General features: G+C 35.2%; 1 protein-coding gene across 3 annotated transcripts in view; it reads left to right on the top strand.

The window, feature by feature from the left end:
* KCNK2 (potassium two pore domain channel subfamily K member 2) overlaps positions 1 to 22622 on the top strand; it is a 172420-nt gene that overhangs the window by 97227 nt on the left and 52571 nt on the right. For all 3 annotated transcript variants that reach the window (XM_036840082.1, XM_036839994.1, XM_036839913.1), the window contains exons 5-6: positions 1474 to 1660; positions 16437 to 16576. In XM_036840082.1, coding sequence (XP_036695977.1) covers positions 1474 to 1660; positions 16437 to 16576 — 327 coding nt within the window. The remainder of the gene's footprint in view (positions 1 to 1473; positions 1661 to 16436; positions 16577 to 22622) is intronic.

The following is a 22622-nucleotide window of genomic DNA, read 5'->3' as shown; positions in this document are numbered from 1 at the left end:
TATTCAATAATTTATCTTTTCATAAAAAATTCGACAAAGTATTTAACTCTGTTGATGAAATAAGACCACTGAGTATTAGTTTTTCAACTTAAATTACAACTCCAGTTTTAGCATTAGATATGTTTCATATTAAGTTCAAAGTTCATTCTCAAATATTTTTACTGTTAGAGTAAAGAAGGCATGGTTCTTCCAAACTAGTTGTTTTATCCTTTTTTGGGTGTTATACTTTTCTTATATTGATATTAAAAGTATCTTGTATTACATTAACTTAGAGGGCAGGTTAGTGGCATGAACTTGATAATGCTGAATTGTTTTTCATTCATTCATTCAACAGATGTTTGAGTGACTACAGGATGCTGGAGAATGTTTTTCATGCTGTATCCACATCAGTGCATAAAATAAATCCCATGCTCTGGTAGTGAATACATCCCAGTAGTCAAGATTCAACATTTAGTACTAAGCTCTGTTCTGAGAACTTTACAAACATGAATTCATTTAACTCTCATGTATATGATAAGGGTGATAGACTAGAGAAACTTTTATTTCCACTTTCCATTTGATGGTTTTATAGATCTTTATCTCTAGAAAATGTTCAAGCTCTAAAATTCAGTGATTTTTATATGCTGGGAATGTGACGTATAATTGTCATGGTAGATAAGACAGATCCAGGGAGATGAAAATATATAGTGATAATGACAAAAAGAGATATGGAGATAAATGGCTGTATGTACATACTTCACTTACTATGTTATGCTGTAGAGATTTCTGAGAAGGGAAGGAGTGAAAAAATATGGGTCCTCTGAGGGCAGCTGTAGCTTAGGGGTGCTGAAGACTTATCCTTGCCTACATACCATGTCTGGTATATTTAGTTGTACAGCTTAAGGCCATAGAACAGAGAGGTAGTTCATCTGGTTCACATGGGAATCAACTGTGGACTTTTAAGTCTGTTAGTATTTCACTTTAACCAATTGAAGAATGCTAGGAAAATGTGGTAGGAGTGAGAGGGAAAAGTCTTCATGAAATTAATAATTTTATCAATTATCAACAGTAGATATTTAATTCATGGTTTAGTTTTCTCCATTTCATATATTTCTAGATTATCTTTGGCATGCAATGAGTTGTATGCCTATAGAATAGAAATATTTCAAAAGTAGTTCGGGTAAACAAAGAACAATGTAAATCTGAAATTTTATTCTCAGAGCAAATGTAATTTACTTTAGAAAGTAATTTACCTGTTGTAAAGCTATGTAAGGGTAAAGTAGCATCATTATTAGCATTGGTTGTTTTCAGTTATTCATGTTATACCCAATATTTGTAAGTAAAGACAATTAAAATTAATTATAAGAGGGAATAAAATACCATTCTCATTTACTAATTTGCTAATAACAGTGTATTGATATATAGGTCAACTTCACAGGTACATTGATAATCTATCTCAATCGATTTCTCCCTCTCTCTCTCTCTCATCCTTAGAAGTGGAATGTTAGTCAAACCAAGATTCGAATCATCTCAACAATCATATTTATACTGTTTGGCTGTGTACTCTTTGTTGCTCTGCCTGCAATCATATTCAAGCACATAGAAGGCTGGAGTGCCCTGGACGCCATTTATTTTGTGGTTATCACTTTAACAACCATTGGTTTTGGCGACTACGTTGCAGGTAAGTTTTTGCTGGTACTAACACTGCTCTCCTAACCCTTCTCCTTTAGTTAGACTTTTCTCTTGGGTTTGCAGGACAACACAGTGACTGTCTTTGTTTCCCAGGGCTGTCGTAACAAAGTACCACAAACTGGGTGGCTTTAAACAAAAGAAAGTCATTCTCTCATAGAAGTTCAAAATCAAGATGCCAGCAAGGGCAGGATCCTTCTGAGACTGGTAGAATCCTTCCTTGCTTCTTCCCAGCTTCTGGAGGAGGAGACCATCAGTCCTTGCTGGTCCTTGGCTTGCAGCTGTGTCATTCCCATCTCTGTTTCTGTCATCACATGGCATTCTCCCTGTTTTCCTGTTGCTGTGCCCAAATTTCCCTCTTCTTATAAAGACACCAGTCATATTGAATTAAAAGCCCACTCTACTCCGGTATGAATTCATCTTAACTAATTACATCTGCAAGGGCCTTATTTCCAAATAAGGTCATGTTCCAAGGTACCAGGGACTTCGACCCATATTTTTGGAAAACACAATTTCATCCATAACAGTGACAGAGCCAAAAAAAAAAAGGGGGGGGGGTCATTCCATGACAGTGAAGGTAAGCAAAAAGGTACAGTTGAATATTTATTTTTCATTCTATGAAAGAAATTTAAATTGCTGGTTGTTCAGAATTTATAGTCCCACCCTAATTTCAGAAACCATTTATCTGCCTCTTATTTATTTATTTTTTAGTGGTACAAGAATTCAAGTTTAAACCATCTTTGCTCTTTTTACTAGGCCTTTTCATGTCTTAGTTTTTTTCCCCCAGTTTTATTGAGAAATAATTGACATACATCACTGCATAGGTTTAAGGTGTACAGCAGGATGGTTTGATCATGAAATGAAATGATTACCGTAATAGGTTCAGGTAACATCCATTCTTCTAATGCAGTCTGCCTTGATCTCTGGGGTGCCGAGGGTGCTTCAGCCTCACTTCCATGTCCTAGGATTCTGTCAGTGGTGTCTTGCCCTCGAATAGTTGTTAGTTGTTCTTCTCATGAGGGGGAGCAAAGTCAGGAACAAGCTATGTCACCATCTTGGTGACATTACTCTCTTATGCTTTAGTTTTAGAAACACGTGCAAACTTTAGAAGATGTTCTTAGCTACTTAAAACCTTCTTCTCTAAGATATTTCTCTCCTTTAATTTTCAATTCTAATGTCAATGTTCTGACCTTTTTAATATGTTGTCCACATTTTTAAATATATGGTTTTTAAAAAATTTCTCCTTCTCTATATATGTTATTTCAGTTGCTGTTTGCTTTATTGTTGTATCTCTTAGGTCTTACATTCCTGTCAGTTCACCTCTCTCTTTTCTGGTTATGTTATCCAATTATTATTACTGTTCTAACTCCAATATTAAACAAATTGTGGTAATAGTGGTAAAAGTAATATAATAATGCTCTAACATGAATCAGTTTGACCAGCTCCTGAAAATCTAAACCATTCTTTTTAAAAAAAAAAAAATCAGTTTGAAGTGTTACAAAAACATGCTAATAAACATTATAGTAGGAATGTGCTATTAAATTTCCCATAATAAACTCACTAGGCTAATTCAGTTTTGAGGGTTTTATACTTTCTGGTTGTTTACTGTTCTTTCTTGACTCAAACTTCTTACTTAAATATTATCAGAAAAGAAAGTATGTTGTGTAGTTTTATAAAAATCTCAGAGAAGGCATCTGTTTTTATTATTTGTTAATTACAGTTTAACCTGGCAAAGCCCTTCTTTCTGGGGAATGTATAATACCCTTGAAGATGGGGATATTTTTACAAGCAAAGCTTTGCTTTGGGTCAAAAACACTACGTACACATCTCTGTGCTGGATGGAGGCCCTGAGAAAGGAGGGTACATCATGCTGATGGAGATTTTTTAGTTTTCTAATTAGCAAAATGCAGAGAGAAGAATCTCAGAGATTTGCAGCTCCATGTAGGACGATAAGCTTCTGTCCTAAAATACCCATTTTTCTACCTTTCATTGACGACATAGATATAATTCGCTTAAGTAGAAGTTGAAAGTAATTTAATGTAGCAGAAAGTGAGACACAGTGATGATAACAAAATGTATAGTGTGGCATGTTAGTCTTAGGCTGTTGTACCACTTTATAAATATAATTAACAAGGTCTTATAATTACTGTGGAATATATAGGTATTAGGTGACGAGTCTTCCATTTTCAGGCCAACAGCCTTGTATTACACATGTTATTGTATTCAATTTAATTTTTAATGTTTTATGGTAATGCATAGGTATGTTTATTTATTAATGTATTTATTTTTCGGCTTTATTGAGGTACAGTTGACAAACAAAATTGTAAGATATTTAAAATGCACACTGTGGTGTTTTCATAGACATATACATTGTGAAAGGATCCAATTAATTAATACATCCCTTACCTCACTTTATTCATTTATTTGTTTGTTTAGTGAGAACATTTAAGTTCTTTTATCTTAGCAAATTTCAATGATATAATACAGTGCATGTTATTTTAAATACGTGTCAGTCTAGTGTGTGACCCTCATAATCTGAGACTCTCTAAAAAAACAAAAATTATAAATTAAAAAAAAGTGGGTGGAATCTTAAAATAGTGTTTATTTTTGACCACAGTATAAACTGGCTTAGAAAAAAACGAACAAATAGTTTTACTTATGGTTTTGTAGATGAAGAAAAAAAAAATTCTTTTTTAATTTCCTTTAGGAGATCCACACTCTGACACTGGTTAGATTATGTGAGTCTATTAGTAGCCACTCTCAGCTGCCTGAGCGGTTAAGTTCAATGAAAATATCTTGTATATCAGTAGGGACCCTCAATACAGAGTCATGGTCACAGTACTGTAGGGGAACAGGGAAACAAAATATTTGCGTGGCATTAAGTGTAGTCTAATAAACATCTTTATTATTACTAGGATTTTATTTTTATTATACCTCTCTTTAAACCCATTATTTTAATTGTATTTGTGTTTTACAGAGGAATAATGAAAAATGGTAGAAATACACTTTGCTAATAACTTGCAAAGGAATTTGATGTGTTCAAAGCGACAAATGCTGAGAAAATTAGAGAAGCAGATGGATACCACTTTTGTTGACTCATCTTTCTCTCCTTAATTTATGCATTTTGTAGCTGTTTTGGTCTTTGTGAAACTGTAGAACCCTATTCCTAGTACGATAGTCTTTACATGCTAGATCTTTGTGGCCAGGGAGCATTTTTGGAATGAAAATGTGAACAAGGGGGCAGATGTGGCAAAGGCTGGCTAGGAAATGCATGCCCTTTGCAAGAGTCTTTGGAAAAACAAAAATTATGAGGTTTTTTTTTTAAGGATCTTAGAAAATAACTGCCTTTTATAGTTAAGTAGAGTACATAAAAGTAGTCTTTCCCTCTGGGTACCTTGTGACAATAAAGTAAAAATTAGCCACTAAGTTAAGATGACTACCCCATCTGGGAAATATCAGTTGTTTATTTTTTAGAACTTTCTCTCTTGCTATTAGATGTCCTGACAGATAGTATTCTCACTTAATTTTGATGTTTTTGCCAGGGAAGAGCAAGAGGCACTGCTCTAGCTTGAACTTTCTCATCTTTCTATTAGGCTATAAATCTCCAAAGAAAAGAGAGATGTACTTCCCATAATAGACACTCATTGTCTGATGCCATTCTCAAGCCTGCAAACCCTACTCTGAATGGGATTAGAGTTCAGTTACACTGCTGTACTGAACTTCTTTGAAGACAAATTGAAAAACATGTCCTTCAAACTGTGGTGTTATTAAAGGAAAAGGAGTAAATTTTGGAAAGTGATATATAAATGTTTAGGACACAGGTTGTAACCTTTGTGTAATTATTAGGAGCATCTCAAAAGCAGCAAGTGATGATGTGGTAGTTTAGACCAGAACTCTGAAGCAGTGTGCTCATCCCCAGGGAATGAGCAAGACAATCCATGCAGGTGGACCTTCTGCCATAGGAAGAAAACAGGACAACCCTTGTTGCTTTGTATTTTTAAACCTCATTTCTTACTTTTTGCTTTTATATGTCATAATGTTCATGATATAATATATTAGAGCATAATAGATTTCTAACTCATAAATAAATATAAATTTACATTTGTATGAGCAAATCCTTTTCACTGTTGGCAATATTGGATCAAAAGCATTTAGAGACAGATTTGTAAAGACAAATAGGTACAAGGGTTCAGGTTTCTCTGTGTATGTGACTGAACATAAGAATTCAACATTTAGTAGTTTTTTGGCAGGAACAGCTCTCCCAGCAAATTTTAGTTTTTTATTTATATTTATGCAAAGGATATGTTTTACTGGCTGGTTGGTTACCTTAGTAATTCTTATGTACTCCTTCCTGATGGCCCTTTTTGTTCTTTTACCAGTGCTCAGTGTTCTAGAGCTAAAAAAGGCCTGGGAGCCACATGTCCACTGGAGCACTTTTATTTTACATATGAATAAACAGACCCCCTATTGCTAACTGTGGTTCACACAGAGGTGAGAAGAGAAAGTAAACTATTTAGCAAAGTTCATTTACTTGATTTTAGCAATGCCTATAATAATTTATAGTCAAATTTGTAGCGGTAAGTTAAAGTTAACGGTAAAAGTTATATTTGACAATTTACTGCTGGCTTCCTATGTTTTGTTTCTTAACTTTTGTCATTTTATTTTTTATTTGATGAGAAGTCTGACTTGATAAATTGTTAAATCATGCTTGCTATTATAGGCTGAGAGCTAGATCAGCCCTTCTTCATTAAAATCTAAGAAGCTATATTAATTATATGGAAGTGTGTGAAAGATTGAGTTCTACTTCTTTAGGCTTGCTTTTAAAACTAGTCTTCTAAATCCATGCTTTAAAAAAATTACTAAGGGTTGGGGGGATGGGCAAAATAGGTGAAGGGGATTGAGGCACAAACCTCCAGTTATAAAATAAATAAGTCATGGGGATATAATGTACAGAATAGGGAATATAGTCATTAATATTTTATAACTTTAAATAGTGACAGATGGTAACTAGACTTACTGTGGTGATCATCTCGTAATATATATAAATGTCAAATCACTATATTGTACACCTGAAACTAATGTTACATATGTCAGTTATACGTCAATAAAAAGAATTAGTTGATGATTCTTCAGAAGTGAAGTCAAATAATTACTTAATTTAACACAGTTTAACATTATTTTTCAAAGTTAGTGTCCTCTTTAATATATACTGTTAGGAGAGGGCAGACATCAGAAGCAAGAAGAACTACAATCCTGCAGCCTGTGGAACAAAAACCACATTCACAGAAAGATAGACAAGATGAAAAGGCAGAGGGCTATGTACCAGATGAAGGAACAAGATAAAACCCCAGAAAAACAACCAAATGAAGTGGAGATGGGCAAACTTCCAGAAAAAGAATTCAGAATAATGATAGTGAAGATGATCCAGGACCTCGGAAAAAGAATGGAGGCAAAGATCGAGACGATGCAAGAAATGTTTAACAAAGACCTAGAAGAATTAAGGAACAAACAAACAGAGATGAACAATACAATAACTGAAATGAAAAATACACTAGAAGGAATCAATAGCAGAATAACTGAGGCAGAAGAACGGATAAGTGACCTGGAAGACAGAATGGTGGAATTCACTGCTGCGGAACAGACTAAAGAGAAAAGAATGAAAAGAACTGAAGACAGCCTAAGAGACCTCTGGGACAACGTTAAACACAACAACATTTGCATTATAGGGGTCCCAGGAGGAGAAGAGACACAGAAAGGACCAGAGAAAATATTTGAAGAGATTATAGTCGAAAACTTCCCTAACATGGGAAAGGAAATAGCCACCCAAGTCCAGGAAGCACAGAGAGTCCCATACAGGATAAACCCAAGGAGACACATGATGAGACACATAGTAATAAAATTGGCAAAAATTAAAGACAAAGAAAAATTATTGAAAACAGTAAGGGAAAAACGACAAATAACATACAAGGGAACTCCCATAAGGTTAACAGCTGGTTTCTCAGCAGAAACTCTACAAGCCAGAAGGGAGTGACATGATATACTTAAAGTGATGAAAGGGAAGAACCTACAACTAAGATTACTCTACCCAGCAAGGATCTCATTCAGATTCGATGGAGAAATCAAAAGCTTTACAGACAAGCAAAAGCTAAGAGAATTCAGCACCACCAAACCAGCTCTACAACAAATGCTGAAGGAACTTCTCCAAGTGGGAAACACAAGAGAAGAAAAGGGCCTACAAAAACAAACCCAAAACAGTTAAGAAAATGGTCATAGGAACATAGATATCGATAATTACCTTAAACATGAATGGATTAAATGCTCCAACCAAAAGACATAGGCTTGCTGAATGGATACAAAAGCAAGACCCATATATATGCTGTCTACAAGAGACCCACTTCAGACCTAGGGACACATACAGACTGGAAGTGAGGGGATGGAAAAAGATATTCCATGCAAATGGAAATCAAAAGAAAGCTGGAGTAGCTAAACTCATATCAGATAAAATAGACTTTAAAATAAAGAATGTTACAAGAGACAAGGAAGGACACTACATAATGATCAAGGGATCAATCCAAGAAGAAGATATAACAATTATAAATATATATGCACCCAACATAGGAGCACCTCAATACATAAGGCAACTGCTAACAGCTATAAAAGAGGAAATTGACAGTAACACAATAATAGTGGGGGACTTTAACACCTCACTTACACCAATGGACAGATCATACAAACAGAAAATTAGTAAGGAAACAGAAGCTTTAAATGACACAATAGACCAGATAGATTTAATTGATATTTGTAGGACATTCCATCCAAAAACAGCAGATTACCCTTTCTTCTCAAGTGTGCATGGAACGTTCGCCAGGATAGAGCACATCTTGGGTCACAAATCAAGCCTCAGTAAATTTAAGAAAATTGAAATCATATCAATAATCTTTTTTGACCACAATGCTATGAGATTAGAAATGAATTACAGGGAAAGAAAACATAAAAAGCACAAACACATGGAGGCTAAACGATACATTATTAAATAACCAAGAGATCACTGAAGAAATCAAAGAGGAAATCAAAAAATACTTAGAGACAAATGACAATGAAAACACGACGATCCAAAACCTATGGGATGCAGCAAAAGCAGTTCTAATAGGGAAGTTTATAGCTATACAAGCCTACCTCAAGAAACAAAAAAACCTCAAATAAACAATCTAACGTTACACCTAAAGGAACTAGAGAAAGAAGAACAAACAAAACCCAAAGTTAGCAGAAGGAAAGAAATCATAAAGCTCAGAGCAGAAATAAATGAAATAGAAACAAAGAAAACAATAGCAAAGATCAATAAAACTAAAAGCTGGTTCTTTGAGAAGATAAACAAAATTGATAAACCATTAGTCAGACTCATAAAGAAAAAGGAGAGGACTCACATCAATAAAATTAGAAATGAAAAAGGAAAAGTTACAACAGACACCGCAGAAATACAAAGCATCCTAAGAGACTACTACAAGAAACTTTGTGCCAATAAAATGGACAACCTGGAAGAAATGGACAAATTCTTAGAAAGGTATAACCTTCCAAGACTGAAGCAGGAAGAAATAGAGAATATGAACAGGCCAATCACAAGTAATGAAATTGAAACTGCGATAAAAATCTTCCAACAAACAAAAGCCCAGGACCAGATGGCTTCACAGGTGAATTCTATCAAACATTTAGAGAAGAGCTAACACCCATCCTTCTCAAACTCTTCCAAAAAATTGCAGAGAAGGAACACTCCCACACTCATTCTATGAGGCCACCATCACCCTGATACCAAAACCAGAAAAAGATACTAGAAAAAAAGAAAATTACAGACCAATATCACTGATGAATATAGATGCAAAAATCCTCAACAAAATACTAGCAAACAAAATATATATATACTGTTAGGATTACAGTGAGTCATTGTTTAGAAGCTGCCCAAAGAAGTCTTTAGAAACACTCCTTTTTGTAAACCAGGTTAGTTCATAAGAGATAATATGATTGAGTGAAAGCCAGATACAAATATATAGTTTCACAAAGCAGTGTTCTCACATTACCTACTTTTTTAATAAAAACCAAAAATTTTAGCCAAAAGTTTGGATGTATTCTGAGAAACCCTTATGATTGATATTATGAAAACACATTTTCCTTCTGAGCATAAATTTACTTTGCCATCCAAATATATCTTCTTGGAATTTCGATCAGTGAGATTTAGTATATTTAGTTCAATAATGAAATTTTCTTCATCTCACATGTAATTTTGAATACTTACTGGGTTAGTCAGGCTTTACGCTTAATGCCTTATGCTCCTCTATATAGAAAATATAATTTGGGACTTTGAACAGAATAAATTCCCCTTCTGGTATGTGTACTAAACTTTTACGGTTTTCACACTTGTAGAATCATTTGTCTTCACATTTCTTGACTTGAGAAAAAACATTTTTGTATATCTCATATTAAGAATTAAGTTTTCGGGTTTCTCTGGTGGTGCAGTGGTTAAGAATCTGCCTGCCAATGCAGGGGACATGGGTTCGAGCCCTGGTCCGGGAAGATCCCACATGCTGTGGAGCAACTAGGCCTGTGCGCCACAACTACTGAGCCTGCGCTCTAGAGCCTGCGAGCCACAACTACTGAAGCTGGCACACCTAGAGCCCATGCTCTGCAACAAGAGAAGCCACTACAATAAGAAGCCTGTGCACTGCAACGAAGAGTAGCCCCCGCTCACTGCAACTAGAGGAAGCCCGCACACAGCAACAAAGACCCCACTCAGCCAAAAATAAATAAATTAATTAATTTTTAAAAAGGAATTAAGTTTTCTTGGAGTTATGTTTTCATAGTCATTAACGGAAATGCAGTTTTTAGTAACCAAACTATTGCTTTCTCTTATAACCAAAGCCCTGACTCATTTAGTCATGGAGTGCTCAGAGCTTGCTTAATGGAAGGAGATTTTATTATGAAAACATATAAATCTTCATTGAAATACCATGGCAAGTTTCTTTTGTTCAAAACAATTTGTCCTTATAGAGCACCTGGAGGAAACAGTTCCTGATGTGGCCTAAATTTTGCAACTATGTCAAAGGCCAGGTATTAAAATTGCTATTATTGAGCTGATCACTGTGCAAAAACTTGCCAGGAATTTAACAAATAACAAGGAAACTACCTGATGAGAAAGAAGTGAGGTGAACTGAAGAACAGTCATTACCACCACCGCCACAATGGCTCAGAAAAATTGCTTTGATTGAAAAGAGAGGGTTTATGTGACTGTTAGGGAGATGTCTTATATTCATCATTCATATGTTCATTCACTCTGTTGTTTAGTGAGCACATATTTTATAATACATACTGTGCTTAGCACTTAGTGATAATGATTGCTCTAGTTCCTGTTCCTATGGGACAGAATGTTTGAAATCCAGGAGTAACAATTAAATTAAATAGGAAATTGTCTTCTCTTCTTGATGGTTCTGTGTTAATATGGGAAAATTCTGCAAGGCATCTGGTCACCCCCTGATTCAGCTGGTGACTGTCAGAGAACTCATCAGAAAACTGAGAGTTATCTGTGTAATTAATTAAATGGGATTTGACCCAAACTGTTCAGAAGTCCTAGGGACTGTGGGCAAACCAAGAAGTTATTTAAATTCTAGGATTCAGAATGGATATATAGAAGAATTGTAGAAGCACGTGGAGAAAAAAATGACAAGGAAAACATTTAGTGATTGACAGTTAAGTCAGTGAGGCAGGCAGTAAATTGTACTAAGTTTAATGAAAAAGACTCCGAATTACTCTATATTGAGACTTAAAGGTAATTTCTAAGGGTAACAATAATGTACATCCTATATCCTGTAGATTTCCATCCTTGTAAAGGATGAGCAAGACAATGTGTTGATCTTTCTTTCTTTATGATCATTGAGACTGCCGTTCTTCCAATGGCAGTTTTCCTAATCTTAGACCAAGTACCTGGCAGGAAGTGGACAACTACTTCTTTTTTTTTTTTTAAACATCTTTATTGGAGTATAATTGCTTTACAATGTTGTGTTAGTTTCTGCAGCACTCTTCACAATAGGCAGGACATGGAAGCAACCTAAGTGTCCATCGACAGATGAATGGATAAAGAAGATGTGGCACGTATATACAATGGACTATTACTCGGCCATAAAAAGAAATGAAATTGAGTTATTTGTAGTGAGGTGGATGGACCTAGAGTCTGTCAGACAGAGTGAAGTAAGTCAGAAAGAGAAAAACAAATACCGTATGCTAACACATATATATGGAATCAAAAAAAAAAAAAAAATGGTTCTGAAGAACCTAGGGGCAGGACAGGAATAAAGATGCAGACCTACTAGAGAATGGAGTTGAGGACCTGGGGAGGGGGAAGGGTAAGCTGGGATGAAGTGAGAGAGTGGCATGGACATATATACACTACCAAATGTAAAACTGATAGCTAGTGGGAAGCAGCCGCATAGCACAGGGAGATCAGCTTTGTGCTTTGTGACTACCTAGAGGGGTGGGATAGGGAGGGTGGGAGGGAGGGAGATGCAAGAGGGAAGAGATATGGGGATGTATGTATATGTATAGCTGATTCACTTTGTTATAAAGCAGAAGCTAACACACCATTGTAAAGCAATTATACTCCAATAAAGATGTTAAAAAAAAAACCCAAAACACTTCATTCAGTTAAATTGCTTTACTATAAAAAAAGAAAAATATACTAAAGCAAAATATATTTTTCCCCATCACATTAAGACAGAATAGCTTTCATTAATAAAAAGAAAGTCAAACGAAAAAAAATTGAAATCCACATTTGATATCTAAACTAAAATAGTTACAGACCCATGTAAAGAAATGACCTATATTTTCTTTAGAACAAAGTTGTATGTGTATACACATTTATGTATATGTGTATTCTATAATACACATTTTAGAAAACCAGAAGAGGGGCATTGAGTTGGTAAGTTTAGTCCAAAATGGCTAGATGATTCTTTAAATCCAGGTTATATCTTTTTTTTCTTTATAAATATTCTGTGGTTCAGCAGCATCAAGAGAAAGAAAATTAAATTTAAGGAGGAGAGGGCATTGTATATTCAAGTTCTATAGAGCATAATAGGACCAACTTCTGGAAACTGTTGGAATGAGGACATAAGCAAGGTAAGGAGGCTCCTGGTAAAACAGTGCTGACCTTCAGACCCACCTGATTTCTAGGTAGGAACCTTGAAGGGAAGAGGAACACTTTGTTTGACTTAGTGTTTCCAGCCCTAGCTATGTGTCTACCATACAGTATGGACAAAAAATGGATAGTGGATAAATGATGGGAAGGACATCAGCTGAGATCATAGGTGACATAGACAGCCTGGTTCAATGAAAAGAGCCTGTGATCTGAAGCTAGGCAGGCCTGGCTTTGAATTCTAGCTCTGATGCCCTCTTTCCTGTGTAACCTGACAACTGTTATTTTACCTACTGAGAGTATGGTTTCTCTATTGTAAAATGGGGATATTTACTCTTGGGATTTCAGGGAGCCTATACCAGTCTTTCACCCATGAGTTCTGAACGGGCTGTAAGAATGATGGCAATTGAAATGTCAGCTTAAAAGGCATCTGATAAAGGCAGCTGGAGATACGGCTTAACTCTATGACCAAATGGTCTTGCTAATAGTCTTGTCCTAAATCAATGGAAATATGAGGAGTAGGAATACAACTCCCCTCAACACCTACCCCCTCAGGGCTTTAGGATGGCATGATTTCATTTAGGTAGGCCATCAGTAAGTCTTAGCTTTCACTCTTCTCTCTCCATCAGAGTTTGAACATTTTGTAAATCAGCTGCAATGAGTATAAAGCCTCGTATGGGGTTAGGGGGCATATAGGGAGGGAATCCAGGACAGAGAAATTGCCCTAGGTTTTTAACAAGTAAGAGACCCATGCACAGGTTTCTTGAATGTGCTAGACTAAGAGTAATGCTTATAATAACCAATGCATTTAAAAAATACTTCCTAATTTAAAAATAAAACTAATAACTTTTTAGTAAGTTATCTTAACATTACAGATATTTTAATTTGGTTAAGACTCTTGAATCAAATGAATAATGTGAAAATTAATTCATAAATCTTAGATATCAGAAAGTGAAAAGAATTTGTGAGTTGTTGGATAATACTTCTATTTATATACATTAGCTTTTCCTGGATCACTTGACTGCCAGTATTTCATCTTAAGAGTGGCAATTAAGAATGGGAAAACATCCCCCATCCCACCCCTCCCCAGGCTTAGAATCCACTAAAACTTGTGGGATGAACATTTTACCCAAATATAGACCTTTTTGTGATTAAGTTAATTTACTGTTTTCAAACTGTGACATCCTGTTTATAAGAAAGAAGACTTATAAAAAGTCATCTTGAGCATGAACTAACTTCTAAAATCAACATTTTGGTGAACTTATGTGTTAAGTGAGTCACAACTATTTGGATGAGGATTTTCTGGTTTTGAAAGAGAAAGTACTTGGGAAAAAATGTCATTTTGGTTTCATTGAAATGGAAACATTTTAAAAATGGAATTCGCTAGTGAGCCTATCATATAACAAATTTCCACACACATTTCTTAAGTCACTTTGTGAATTTGTAGAGCTGCATCCCCCATGGGCCAAGTCTTAACCATCACAAGATGCAGTTAACCTTTGTAATCCTTCCCAGAAATTACATTTTAATAAATGCTGCACAAGGTAAAAATTTTTACAATATTTTGAGGGTAATATTATTGACTTTATAAACTGAATCTTGAAAATTATTCTTTGTCCCAAAAGCAAGCTGAACTTGTATCTGTTCATATTATTTGCCTCACAGAAAAAGGTTCTCTTTTTACTCTGACCCTTTAGTATTTGAAAATGTCATTGTGGGCAACTCACAGTCTAATTTTTAATTAGAGAGTAATGTTACATTCCAAATTTTATATTTGATTTTTAGTGTGTATTTGCTGTTTATTAGCTGTTCTTCTGAAGGTACAGGTTAAATTTTGTGAATTGAGTGTGTCCACCACCCCTGTTTAAGCAGCCCTAGTCTCTGTGCTGTTGATCCTAAAATCTTATCTCCTGCTCTGCCCTATTAAGTGTTAGATTAGTATTTAAGGATCCTGCTGGCTATCTTGCCTGTTGGTACCTCAAGCACTTCAAATTTATGATGTCCCAGTTTGAATGACTTTTCCTTTTATTGTCACTGTTCCTTCCCCTGTGTTTCCTGTTCAGTTGCTGGTACCATCTCCCAATGAGGGTCTGTGGTCTCTGGTCATCCTAGACCCCTTCCTTTCACTTATCACACCAACTATCTAGTCGTCAATCCCTGACAATTCTGCCTCAAATGTCTCTTCTCTCCATCCCAGTCTAACTCAGGCACAATCGTTGCTTAGCTAGTTCAGAACAAAGTTTCTCCTGGGGCTTCTCTGTCACTCCTCCTCTCTCTGCCACTAGATCTTTCTGTGCATATAGTCAAACACGAATCTGCCTATAAACTTTTACCTACTCCCCATTACTTCAGGAGCAAGTCTTTACAACCTGATACAACTGATTTTTTCTAGGTTCCCCTCTTCTACCTGTCTGCTCCCTTGACCCCCTTCCAAATGTAGCTTTAGTTGATACTAACAGTCCTTGGAATATATCAAATATTTTCACACTGAACTTTTCTGTTTTGATCCTCATTACTTAAGATTCACCTTCTGTCTTCTCATTTTCACCCTTCCAGAAGTAAAAACCATTTCTTCTATGTCCTCTCATAGAACTTTTTATTATTTTTCCCTATCGCTTGATATACCCCATTGTGGTTAATTGTCTATGTGAGGCTTTCTCAGGCTAAATTATGAATTTCTCAAGAGAGAGACATGCTTCCCTCTATTGTGAAAAAAACACAACTGTTTCAGTATTTGAAACTTAATTTAAGTACCCTATTAATATGTGCTAAAGTTGGGATGTATTGAAATGTATTCAGATTCTCATAGGTGCAGTTACTATACCAAATGAATGGAGAAGTAACATAGATTAAAGCGAAAGAACTCCTTTGCCAATTTTTTCTTGAGAGCTACGGATTTAAATTTATGACAAACATGGGAATTCCTCTGAAAAGTCAGAGAATAATGAATGGCAATATCACCTGCAAGTTACTATTTATTCAAAGTAGACCCACCAAGGCATTGTCTCTGGCATTTGTTATCAATCCATTGTATTGATGTTTTAAAATAAGAACTACTTTCTGTCCAAGTTGACTTCGAATTGATTGGTTTGCATGTATTGATTGGTTAGCATGACTTGATGGGCAATAAGATAAAGATACAAAGTTAAATGCATACCAAAAAAAAGTGTCATCTCTGTTTCCCATTTGTTGCAATAGAGGTGGAAAGAGAAACTAATACACATGGAATAATTAAGTGCTACACTAGTTGAGATCAGTTATAATAAAAAAGAAACATGGGACAAGGAAAAATTGTTATTATCTGGAGAAGTAATGAAAGGTCTTATTAAGAACTTACTAATACCTGAAACTAATAAAATATTGTAAATCAACTGTACTTCAATTTAAAAAAGAATTAACTGGTTCTTGAAAAATAGATAAGGATTAATTGAGTGAACACAAGGAATTCCATATGAACAAAATAACATGGATCAACTGACAAGAAGATTTCTGTGTTTAGAAAGCCAAAATTTAGTTGATAATTTTAGCAGGAATCTGTGTTATTTACTTGTATGAATATGAAGTTATTTTGTCCTACTTTGTTTTTCTCTCACAGGCGGATCAGATATTGAATATCTAGACTTCTATAAGCCTGTCGTATGGTTTTGGATCCTTGTAGGGCTTGCTTACTTTGCTGCTGTCCTGAGCATGATTGGAGACTGGCTCCGAGTGATATCAAAAAAGACAAAAGAAGAGGTGAGAAATAAGAAGTGTGCAAAAACAATGTTATTTAGCTAATTCAGTAAAGGTTATTTTTAAACGTTTTTTTTAACATTTATTTTTTAAAATATTTAAACATTACTTAAAATTTTTAATGTTTATGTTTGGCATGAATTTGCTGTATGAGGCTATCAATCATATGAGGTATAATTTATTGATTTAACCAAAGCTTACTAAGTATCTCTACATGCCAGATGATATCTTGGTGCTGAGGGTAATTTGTAACGAAAAAAGATGCAATTAAAAACATTTTCTTCATTATTTCTTTTACTTTTTTTCTTTTATTTCTTTATTTCCTCAAGGACACAGAGTAAATTTTATTCTATAAAGAGACAATAGGAAATATTTGTGTCAAGATACCAGTAGCATGAAAAAGTGAATGTATTATATAATATTGAATTTTTATTGTATTCAATTATTTTCTTTTTTCTTAGGTCTGTATAAGTGTGTGCAAGTGCACAAGTATACACATGCATGTATTCCCCAAAGCTAGTTTGCATTATGACCAATTTCCCTGTGTACTGACTTCGGCTGTTCAAAAAGATATCTTGTTATCTATTTTGTGCAACTGTATATACAGAAATGATCATTAGAATTTTGACTCATGAAATTTTGGAAAGTTTGGAATTTAAATCTTGATCTTGAAATTTTTTATAGTTTAGAAATTAACTTTTGATTTTATATAGAAGGGTCCAGAAGTACTTTTAGTTTGAGTGTGACAAAGTAGTGTTTTATTATGATTTCTGTGTTTTTTGCTTCTGGGTCTTAGCCAACTTTACTAATTTTTTTCAGAGCACAGCAAATCTGTAAGACCTGCAACTATAGTACCCACTGTCTTCCTTTAATTATCCCTCCATTTCATTATCTGGTGTTCATACACCAAGAGACATCAGTGTCAAAATCTTTGATTGATACAACAAGCATGATTCTTTAAACATACACCCAAATGAAATAGAATAAGATAGGAAATGATAAAATTAATTTCGCTCTACAAACAAATATTTTCTTTGAAACACATCAAGCCATATAATTTCTTATTAATACCCAAGATGCCTATGGTAATTAGGAGTGTAAGTTATCCAACATTTCTCTTCATCGATACCCTATTTCTCAACTAGTAATTCATATATTCAGTTTGTGTGTATTAATCTGTATCTTAGTTATACCATAAAACCAAAAACATTATTATAAACAAATCAGCAAGACAATATGCTTGACATTCTAGTTTAAATCATGTGAAAAGTACTGCTTTGAATAGGACTTCAACTGATTTGCCCCAGTCTTAGTTAGGCTCATTTTGTGTGTGTGTTTGTGTGTGTGTGTGTGTGTGTGTGTGTGTGTGTGTGACAGAGACAGAGACAGGGAGAGAATGAGGTAGGGGAGGGAGAGAATTATGGTTATTTTAACTTCAGTGTACTTTTAAAGGTCTTGAGATGCTAAGGGGAACAAAGGAAATTGTAACTAGGAAATATTCTGGATAACATAGCTAAAAAGGGAACTTCTCAAACTTCCAGCCATAAACTGGCATTGAAATGCATGTTAAAAACACACACAGACCATTTTATTTTTAAGTAAAATAGAATTGAACAGAGCACATCGCTGTTAGATAGTTTAAAAAGTGTTGTTTTGTGGAAATATATATATACTTCCACCCACATATATACAATAAATATATATTATATACATATGTGCATATATATACTAATATTATTATGGGTCACAGTCCAAAAGTTTGAAAGCGACCAAGGCATATATAGAACAGGGGGAAATTTTATCTTTATGCCGTTGATATAATATATTTGATTAAAGTTTAAAAACTTGTATTGTTAAAAACCAGTGCTTTTTTGATAGGATTAACTTGTACAAAGCACTAGCACATTTTTTTCAGAGCAGTGAGATAATCATCTGTCTGCTTGGACTGCCATAACAAAATACCATAGACTGGGTGACTTAAACAACAGGAATTTATTTTCTCACAATTCAGGAAGCTGGAAGTACCAGATTAAGGCACTGGTTTCTGATGCGGTCTCTCTCTTTGGCTTGTAGATGGTGCCTTCTTGCTGTGTCTTCACAGGGCCTTGTATCTGCACATGTGCCCGGAGAGAGGGGGGACTCTAGGCCCTTCCTCTTATAGGGACACCGGTACTATTGGATTAGGGCTTGACCCTTATGACTTCATTTAACCTTAATTATCTCCTTAAAGGCTCTATCTCCAAATAAAGTCATAATGGGGATTAGGGCTTCAATATATGACTTGTTGGAGGACCCAATGCAGGCTATAATTGAATCCTTTCAAAAATTTAAATTTCTACATTAACTGGCTTATTTAATATGAAAAACAAGTTTGTTTGCCTACTTATGAGTGATCTTCGTGATTCTTAGCCAAATATGAGAAGTATCATTGTGTTTTCAACACTGAAAAGTAGAAAGCTATTCTTTTTTCCTAACATAAGTCTTTCGGCTTCTCCCTAGCCCATTTTTTTTTTTAACATCTTTTTGGAGTGTAATTGCTTTACAAAGGTGTGTTAGTTTCTGCTGTATAACAAAGTGAGTCAGCTATACGTATACATATATCCCCATATACCCTCCCTCTTGCATCTCCCTCCCACCCTCCCTATCCCACCCCTCTAGGTGGTCACAGAGCACCGAGCTGATGTCCCTGTGCTATGCGGCTGCTTCCCACTAGCTATCTGTTTTACATTTGGTAGTGTATATATGTCCATGCCACTCTCTCACTTCATCCCAGCTTACCCTTCCCCCTCCCCATGTCCTCAAGTCCATTCTGTAGTAGGTCTGCATCTTTATTCCGGTCCTGCCCCTAGGTTCTTCAGAACCATTTTTTTTTTTTTTTTAGATTCCATATATATGTGTTAGCATATGGTATTTATTTTTCTCTTTCTGACTTACTTCACTCTGTATGACAGTCTCTAGGTCCATCCACCTCACTACAAATAACTCAATTTCGTTTCTCTTTATGGCTGAGTAATACTCAATTGTATATATGTGCCACATCATCTTTATCCATTCATCTGTAGATGGACAATTATGTTGCTTCCATGTCCTGGCTATTGTAAATAGAGCTGCAATGAACATTGTGGTGCATGGCTCTTTTTGAATTATGGTTTTCTCAGGGTATATGCCCAGTAGTGGGATTGCTGGGTCATATGGTACTTCTATTTTTAGTTCTTTAAGGAACCTCCATAATGTTCTCCATAGTGGCTGTATCACTTTACATTTCCACCAACAGTGCAAGAGGGTTCTCTTTTCTCCACACCCTCTCCAGCATTTTTTGTTTGTAGATTTTTTGATGATGGCCATTCTGACGAGTGTGAGGTGATGCCTCATTGTAGTTTTGATTTGAATTTCTCTAATGATTAGTGATGTTGAGCATCCTTTCATGTGTTTGTTGGCAATCTGTATATCTTCTTGGGAGAAATGTCTATTTAGGTCTTCTGCCCATTTTGGATTGGGTTGTTTGTTTTTTGATATTGAGCTGCATGAGCTGCTTGTAAATTTTGGAGATTAATCCCTTGTCAGTTGCTTCATTTGCAAATATTGTCTCCCATTCTGAGGGTTGTCTTTTGGTCTTGCTTATGGTTTCCTTTGCTGTGCAAAAGCTTTTAAGTTATATTAGGTCCCATTTGTTTATTTTTGTTTTTATTTCCATTTCTCTATAGGAGGTGGGTCAAAAAGGATCTTGCTGTGATTTATGTCATAGAGTGTTCTGCCTATGTTTTCCTCTAAGAGTTTTATAGTGTCTGGCCTTACATTTAGGTCTTTAATCCATTTTGAGTTTCTTTTTGTGTATGGTATTAGGAAGTGTTCTAATTTCATTCTTTTACATGTAGCTTTCTAGTTTTCCCAGCTCCACTTATTGAAGAGGCTGTCTTTTCTCGACTGTATATTCTTGCCTCCTTTGTCGAAGATAAGGTCACCATATGTGCATGGGTTTATCTCTGGGCTTTCTATCCTGTTCCATTGATCTATATTTCTGTTTTTTTGCCAGTACCATACTGTCTTGATTGCTGTAGCTTTGTAGTAGAGTCTGAAATCAGGGAGCCTGATTCCTCCAGCTCCATTTTTCTTTCTTGAGATTGCTTTGGTTATTTGGGGTCTTTCGTTTTTCCATACAAACTGTGAAATATTTTGTTCTACTTCTGTGAAAAATGCCATTGGTAGTTTGACAGGGATTGCACTGAATCTGCAGATTGCTTTGGGTAGTACAGTCATTTTCACAATGTCGATTCTTCCAATCCTAGAAAATGGTATATCTCTCCATCTGTTTGTGTCATCTTTAATTTCTTTCATCAGTGTCTTATAGTTTTCTGCATACAGGTCTTTGGTCTCCTTAGGTAGGTTTATTCCTAGGTATTTTATTCTTTTTGATGCAATGGTAAATGGGAGTGTTTCCTTATTTTCTCTTTCCGATTTATCATCATTAGTGCATAGGAATGCAAGAGATTTCTGTGCATTAATTTTTTATCCTTCTACTTTACCAAATTCATTGATTAGCTCTAGTAGTTTTCTGGTAGCATCTTTAAGGTTCTCTATGTATAGTATCATGTTATCTGCAAACAGTGACAGCTTTACTTCTTCTTTTCTGATTTGGATTCCTTTTATTTCTTTTTCTTCTCTGATTGCTGTGGCTAAAACTTCCAAAACTATGTTGAATAATAGTGGTGAGAGTGGACACCCTTGTCTTGTTCCTGATCTTAGAGGAAATGGTTTCAGTTTTTCACCATTGAGAAGGGTGTTGGCTGTGGGTTTGTCATATATGGCCTTTATTATGTTGAGGTATGCTCCCTCTATGCCTGCTTTCTGGAGGGTTTTTATCATAAGTGGGTGTTGAATTTTGTCAAATGCTTTTTCTGCATCTATTGAGATGATCATAAGGTTTATCTCCTTCATTTGTTAATATTGTTTATCACATTGATTGATTTGCATATATTTAAGAATCCTTGCCTTCCTGGGATAAACCCTACTTGATCATGGTGTATGATCCTTTTAATGTGCTGTTGGATTCTGTTTGCTAGTATTTTGTTGAGGATTTTTGCATCTATGTTCATCAGTGATATTGGCCTGTAGTTTTCTTTCTCTGTGACATCTTTGTCTGGTTTTGGTACAGGGTGATCGTGGCCTCATAGAATGAGTTTGGGAGTGTTCCTCCCTCTGGTACATTTTGGAAGAGTTTGAGAAGGATGGGTGTTAGCTTTTCTCTAAATGTTTGATAGAATTCACCTGTGAAGCCATCTGGTCCTGGGTTTTTTTTTTTTGGAAGATTTTTAATCACAGTCTCAATTTCAGTGCTTGTGATTGATCAGTTATATTTTCTATTTCTTCCTGCTTTGGTCTCGGAAGGTTGTGCTTTTCTAAAAATTTGTCCATTTCTTCCAGGTTGTCCATTTTATTGGCATGTAGTTGCTTGTAGTAATCTCTCATGATCCTTTGTATTTCTGCAGTCAGTTGTTACTTCTTTTTCATTTCTAATTCTGTTGATTTGAGTCTTCTCCCTCTTTTTCTTGATGAGTCTGGCTAAGGGTTTATCAATTTTGTTTATCTTCTCAAAGAACCAGCTTTTAGTTCTATTGATCTTTGCTATTGTTTCCTTCATTTCTTTTTCATTTATTTCTGATCTGATCTTTATGATTTCGTTCCTTCTGCTAACTTGGGAGTTTTTTGTTCTTCTTTCTCTAATTGCTTTAGGTGTAAGGTTAGGTAGTTTATTTGAGTTGTTTCTTGTTTCTTGAGGTAGGATTGTATTGCTATAAACTTCCCTCTTAGAACTGCTTTTACTGCATCCCATAGGTTTTGGGTCGTCGTGTTTTCATTGTCAGTTGTTTCATTGTCATTTGTTTCTAGGTATTTTTTGATATCCTCTTTGATTTCTTCAGTCATCTCTTGGCTGTTTGGTAGTGTGTTGTTTAGTCTTCATGTGTTTGTATTTTTTACAGATTTTTTCCTGTAGTTGATACCTAGTCTCATTGTTGTGGTTGGAAAAGATACTTGATATGATTTAAATTTT

The sequence above is a fragment of the Balaenoptera musculus genome, chromosome 1 (assembly GCF_009873245.2).
Source record: "Balaenoptera musculus isolate JJ_BM4_2016_0621 chromosome 1, mBalMus1.pri.v3, whole genome shotgun sequence".
Taxonomy (NCBI): Eukaryota; Metazoa; Chordata; class Mammalia; order Artiodactyla; family Balaenopteridae; genus Balaenoptera; species Balaenoptera musculus.
The sequence above is the reverse complement of the archived record's forward strand: the minus strand, read 5'-3'. Positions and strand labels throughout refer to the sequence as shown.